Source organism: Daucus carota, chromosome 3 (assembly GCF_001625215.2).
Source record: "Daucus carota subsp. sativus chromosome 3, DH1 v3.0, whole genome shotgun sequence".
Taxonomy (NCBI): domain Eukaryota; kingdom Viridiplantae; phylum Streptophyta; class Magnoliopsida; order Apiales; family Apiaceae; genus Daucus; species Daucus carota.
Window position 1 is genome coordinate 50,094,519 of NC_030383.2, and position 6,616 is coordinate 50,101,134.

Sequence of the window (6,616 nt, forward strand, 5' to 3'; positions counted from 1 at the left end):
TTATAACAAATAAAATGAAAGAGATTATGTTCAACACCACTCTCACATGCACCTGAAGAGCACACAAGCCCAATTTACATATATTTAGTAGGCAATCCAAAGATTTTTTTTAGAAGAAAAAAATTTTAATCCTATGCTAATGGATAAATATCAATTTTTTTAGTTATTGAATTTCTTATAATTAAAAGGATCAGAGATTAATTTAACAATGTAACTGCTGTAAACACAAACACCAAATTGCACTTACAAACTCACACCACAAACAAATTTCATATTTAGCAAAATAAGTTATTCACATGAGTAGTCCATTAAAATTCAACTTTTAGTAAGCAACACTAATAAACAGGGAATGATGCATTGAGAAAATTAAAGTGCATAGGTTATAAGAGCACAACATCTTATCCTAAGCTATTATAATAAAAAATATGACATAAAATACAACCCCGCCACTTCATTCCTCATTTTTAAGGATCTAGAACCATTCTTCATAGTATTTTGAATAAAATATTCTCTCCTTCTTCCCACTCTTCCCTCCTTTCCCTCTCCTACTTTTGAATATAATATTATAATAATAATAAGGAACAAATGGAGAATGTTGTTGGAGTTCTCATTCAATATAGTAATCTCTTAAAAATACATATTTTATTATATATTTAGGGAACATGTAAAATATATAAAATTTCTTTCATTGTTATCTTTTAGATTTTGGTATATGAGATCAGGTAGATATTACCATATATTATAATATGACATGTGTCTCTCTTTATATGGAGCACATGATATCTAGATTTTTCATTATTTATTTGTTTCTCTACAAAAAATAATAAAGAATATTATGTTTTATAGAAAAGTATCAAAGAATATTTAATATTCTCCACATATCTTGTTTATATTCAAAGAGTGTATTTGATTGGGATTATTTTGTGTTTTAAATTTTTTTTGAAATTCATGTGTATTCAATTCAGATTAAAAACGTATTGGAATTTTGAGATATTCAACTAAGATTTTAAATTATCATAATAAAATATAGTGATATTCAATTAGAAATTGTACTTAAAATCGGATGACATTCAATTGAGATTATTTAGAATCCATAAAATTTATGACATTTAATTGAGAATATATAAAATTTATTAAAATATGATAATATTTAATTGAGATTATTGAGAAGCCATTAAAATATGATATTATTTAAAGATTAATGTTTTTTTAGATTTTACAAAATGATGATTTTGGATTTTTATTGATACTTTATAAAATTATGATTTTTGTGATATTGTTGGTTATATTTTATGTTTACTCAAATCCTACCGAAATTGAAGAGATTGTGTGCTTAAATCCATGGAGTTTATATATAATTTATTCTACATCCCCAGAACACCCTATAAAATCAAAATCACTTATATATTTTAAAAATATATGGACATTCATTAAAATCCACACACATATGATGGGAATATCATTGTAATAAATCAAAACATGAGCACTAATCTGTATTTTTCCACCAGCTCATATGTGAATGAATGATGCTACATTTCTCCGTTATGAAGAGGTCTAATTTTTCAAAGAGATTGTATTTTGATGCATAAGTCTGATTACATGCAATGACAACCTTTAAGGTGTGTGCAGCAGGGAGCAGCTGCATGCACCTCCCAAGGCACCATGGCCAGCAGTTCGTGTTACAAAAGAAAAACAATAACCCTTGTGTTACACAAGAAATGGTATTAAGCAACTTACTATACAGGGCTTTGTCGGAAGATTCTACAGCACTGAATTTCTCTTCTTTGAATCTGACACATTTGAGGCTTCTTTGAATCTTACTTGTTTGAATCTGACACATTTAGACCTGCACCGGGAGGACTTACTTGTTTGAAAAATCATGAGCTGATTGATGTTGTTATTGCTGAAGAACATATCTTCGATTGTCCTATGCTTGAGAAGTTGACTTTGGTGAATTGTGAAGGCCTCTTCGGTACGCTCCTCATCTAACACGCGCTCTTCTTCTTGAGGGAGCCCAAGATTTGCATAGTCTTGATCTCCTAGCTGACTCAAGATTGGTTCAGTTTCTTTTTTCTCTCCTCAGCTCAAACTTATCCTGTTAACCCAAGATTTAATTTTATTAGAACACTTGTATAAAGTTTCAATTTAATGTTTAAAAAACTAAAATTGTGCATTTCTTTTCAACACAGATATATGGAGTAATTTTTCTTCTGCAATGACAAACAAAGAAAAGTATATCCACATACTTTAGTTCATTAGCTATTAGATTTCAGATATAAGAAAGCAAAGTCAACCTAGAAGGGCGTCCCTGATCCATATTGTACTCCTTGTAACACATATCAAGCAAAAGCTTTTTGAGTGTAATGGGACCGATAAAAAGGCAGTAAAGGAATCAGAAACACAAAGCTAAGCATAAGATAAAGTAACACCTGCCTTCTCCCCATATAGGGATGGAGGGTAGGAGAAGCTACAGTTGTGGCATAGAATGCCGCAGCTCCGTCGTGAAAAGCCTATAAAGGATATAGAAGTGTCAGCTGCTAAAGTACTGTACACCAGAATGATATAAATATATTCCATGACTTCGGAAAAAACTATTATGAAGCTTAGTTTTGTTAGGAACCTGCACAGAGCTTGGCCGATCAGGACCTGGAGCTGTTACTTTTGGCACTTCCTGCATGTTACAAACGAAGAATAGAACACCTGTTCCTTATCACTTTTTGTAGTATACAGTGTTTCCATAAAAACTCAAATAATTGCTAGTTCCGACCTAATGGTCACAGGCTTATATGTTTTTTTATAATTTGGTTCACGAACGTCTGCAGAAGGACAAAATATGGACCAGTATGAATACTCTATCAAGGCTGGTTAGAATTGTATTTTGTAGAAATTAGGAAATTTCAGTCTTGAGCTGATAACCCCAATTAAGTTTGATTGTACATTCCAACAGGGATAACTATACTTGTAATTCATTTCTTCGATCAATTTGGATGATTATAGGAGGTTCCCCATTCCACCGGCAAAGAAATTTTTACTTGTATTCAAGATTGAGTGTGGTGTCTCACATCTCACAAACAAGGCCTTTCCCTTGGCATTTAAACAATTCTTTATGAGGAGCAATAAATTAAATTATAATGGGATTTAATTCTTCTTTTTTTGAGAGAGAAGTCTCTATAGTACAGGGTATATTTTAAGGAAGAGGCGATGGTAGAAAAAGGGTAAAGGGGGCTATATGTTTCTGCACCCGAGCTATATGCCAATCATACCTGAAACTACACCGATCAATACTACCAAATTCGGGATTAAATGAATGTGTTTGTTTGCTTCAGTAGAGACATACCTGAACTGAAGAAGCCGGTTTAGAATGCCTCATAGGTGTACCCTCTTCCCCGTCACTCACTGAATCAAGATATAAAAACTTGTTACTATATTTCTAAGGTTCGCAACCGTCAATATTGACAATTAAAAAATAAAACCCGAAAGAATAAGATAGCAAGTATAACAAAAGTTTAACATGCAGAACCAGATTGCACATAAACTACAGTTTCCTATAAATAAGGCTTATATAGTTGAATTTCGGTGACTCAAAAGTAATATAAAACTCACCTTGCTCTTAAACCTTTCAACTTTTAAATTTTTCAACCTCTAAATTTTTCAACAACATTTAAATTTCAGATTCTAATATTTATTACAATCGAAACTTGTTTTGTGAGTAATAATAGAAATATACATAGTAACACTAAGTAGTTCTGTTAGCTAGTACCTTCAACTCATGTATGTAAAGACATACATAAATAGGCACATAAATAATTGTAAAGTGCAAGTGACAAACTGTAAAGTAGCATAATTCATAACTTCAAAGATAGTATGTTATAGTTATAGCTCCAAACTTTCCTTCTTTATGGCTGACTTCTGAGCTTGAAAGTTCAACCTTTAAAGCCAAAACACAATAGATAACTATGCATTGATTATGATTACAAAATTCATATAGGGGGCCAGGTGGGGGAGTTCACAATAAACACGCTTGTAAAAAATTATGTACTATATTTGTGACAAAAAAATCTCCCGAATCACATAACATCATAATTAACACATATAGAATAAATTATGCAGATGAGAGATGAAACAAAATAAATTTTACAACATCAAGATATATAATTACCCACTTAGGTGCAATCTTTTAGCCATCAATCAATCTACACACTTTTTGTTTACAACACTAATGAATCATAAATTCAGCCTTTGAGAGTAATTCTTGAAGGCAAATTAGATAATTAATAGTGTTGATTTCAGATCTGCAAGCGGAGATTTTACAAGCCTCCCTTGTCATTTATTAGGTACAACATACAGTCCATAGCATATATTCTCGACAACATGCAAACAACATTTCACAATACTTAAAGTATATGTTTACACTCTTATCAAATATAAAATTTAATATAAAAAAACAAGTAAAAATCAGCGACAGCCACACAACAACCACTACAAATTAAAATAATAAATTCACACACTTGTTGATCTAAACATATGATTTTGCAAGTTGCAACTCCTATAGAATAAGCAGAAGTGTGAATCTTAAAGATTAGTAGTTGTAAACCACCAAAACTAGGAAAAAAATCAAAATATTCAATTACCTGATCCAGCCTCGGGAATTCCGGATATATAGTATTGATTTTTTGGATCAAGTCCATGATCCTTATACCCACGTGGACTCGACCCCGTTCTTGGTAAGGATCATACTGCTCCGAGTTGTAGCTTTGATGTGGTTCAGCTGCAGGGAGTGATGAAGGATAACCACATGTCCTATATCAAGATTGGAAGAAAAAAAATTAAATTTTTCAAAACAAAAATATGCTAAAACAAGTGAAGATATAATTGTATATACAAAGTTTAAAGGGCACAACGATATTAACCCTTATCATACAATGATATTAACCCTCATCATTAATTCAATAAGACAGTATCATTAAATAGTTTCTTTCCATGAAAGCAAAATAACGTACCTTAACATATATGCTATGAAAAGGATTCTCAATCCAGGTTGGAGCATTTTCTTCATTATTTCCTACAAGTATTTCATTAATATATATTAGTTGAACACTAAAGAATATGGTAGATGAGTTATGCTAAAAAATCTATAAGAAGCTAATTTGAAGATGATAAAAAAATTTCTTGAGATCATTTTGCAAAGAAAATTCAATGTGGGCCACAATAAAGTTGTGAGCTGAACTTTCTACAAAATTTTCCAAGATTTTATGTCATCTCTAGTAAATTGAGAAACTTTAGCATCAATTATCACCATACATTATCTATTTCCTCTTTGTTTTCAAAACCCCTCCCCCTTTCCACCTGCCGACCAACCAACACAAACAGATAAGATTAATCACAAGATTAAACAAAGAAAACATAGCTAGTACTTGAAAGGAACGGAAGCAATGAGTAAGTACAAGTAAACCCTTGATTGAGCATAGTATCACATATCATACAGACTATCAAAACACCTAGACCAACAGAGGTGAGCTTCTTCGAATTTGTTTGTACATCAAAACATATTAATTCTTCAAAAACTCATAATTTTAATGCATCATAAGCGAATTAAGGATTCGATTGAAATCGATGTAAATCAAAGATTGAATAAATTGTTAAATCTACCTATAACACTTACTTGACATGTATCGTGAAGATAAATAATATACTCATCATTCATAATAGCAGCTTCAGAAAGGCGAGAGCACAAGTAGAGCGGCGCCACCCGACTAAATAGGCAAACCTATTAGGCAAACCCTAAGACCCCAAAATACGTGATTTTGGTATGCTAATTTTGGGCCTGATTGGGCTCTCTAGAACATATGTACGTAACGGGCTTTGAGATCCAACTATTATAAGGGTTTTTTTTTAAGTTTTGCAAATAACTATGACCGTCATAAATCATCAAATTCAAACTACAAATTTCTTAATATCACCAATTTATTAAAATAATAAAATCGGGTAAATAATATGAAAAAATTGTATATTTCTTTAAATTAAAATTCATGAAATGCATGGGTTGTTTGAGAAGAGATATTTCATTTCAATCCTTGTGTATATTTTCTTAGACTTAGAAATTCAATAATTTTTATTATTTTGTTATTTACTCTGTGTTATACTTTTTATATTTTATTTAAATAAACTATTTGAATAGGCAAATGACTAAAGTTTTCAAAAATATGGACTTAAGTGTATAGTATATTTATATATCTATATTAATAACTTCTTAATTTTTGAATTTTATTTAAATAAACTATGCCTCCACTTTTTAGAACAACTGAGATTATTTGATATTCATAGACAAAAATTCTGATACACATTTTACGGAATTAGAGAAACTTGTCATTATATTTTTGAAAGTCATCATATCCTAAAATTTTAATTTTCAAAATTTATATTAGTTAAATTAATTTTTACATCTCAAATGGTTTTAGTCATCCCATGTATACTTCTTACATTTTGATAATCACCCATAATTTGCTAAATATTTTGATAAAAATATGGTTGGGTCCCAACCTAATTAAGTCAATAATATCCTTGTTACACGGGATTATTATGATTTTTATTTCTACCAAACCAATCTAATAAATCT

General features: G+C 30.7%; 1 protein-coding gene across 4 annotated transcripts; it reads right to left on the bottom strand.

Moving 5' to 3' along the window:
* Positions 1 to 1,802: 1,802 nt before the first annotated feature.
* On the bottom strand, positions 1,803 to 5,780 carry LOC108213684 (hypothetical protein). 4 transcript variants are annotated; one of them, XR_010290521.1, is made up of 7 exons: positions 5,663 to 5,780; positions 5,001 to 5,062; positions 4,632 to 4,800; positions 3,338 to 3,396; positions 2,621 to 2,671; positions 2,434 to 2,510; positions 1,803 to 2,095 (listed from the first exon to the last, which is right to left on the bottom strand). XR_010290521.1 is itself a non-coding variant. In XM_064090707.1 (6 exons), exons 4-6 carry the CDS (start codon positions 3,368 to 3,370, stop codon positions 2,340 to 2,342), a joined length of 255 nt encoding a protein of 84 aa, XP_063946777.1. In that variant the 5' UTR covers positions 3,371 to 3,396; positions 4,632 to 4,800; positions 5,001 to 5,062; positions 5,663 to 5,780; the 3' UTR covers positions 1,803 to 2,339. The 4 variants fall into 4 exon arrangements, 2 of the variants coding, with proteins under 2 accessions (XP_063946777.1, XP_063946778.1); XR_010290520.1 differs by having other exon boundaries at positions 2,430 to 2,510; XM_064090707.1 differs by having other exon boundaries at positions 1,803 to 2,510.
* Between the last annotated feature and the right edge of the window lie 836 nt (positions 5,781 to 6,616).

Coding starts and splice junctions, on each gene's coding strand:
- LOC108213684 (XM_064090707.1), bottom strand. CDS start 3,370: ATGAGGCATTCTAAACCGGCTTCTTCAGTTCAG. Junction 2,672..3,337: donor AACCGGCTTCTTCAGTTCAG/GTATGTCTCTAC, acceptor TGTAACATGCAG/GAAGTGCCAAAAGTAACAGC. Junction 2,511..2,620: donor ATCGGCCAAGCTCTGTGCAG/GTTCCTAACAAA, acceptor TATCCTTTATAG/GCTTTTCACGACGGAGCTGC.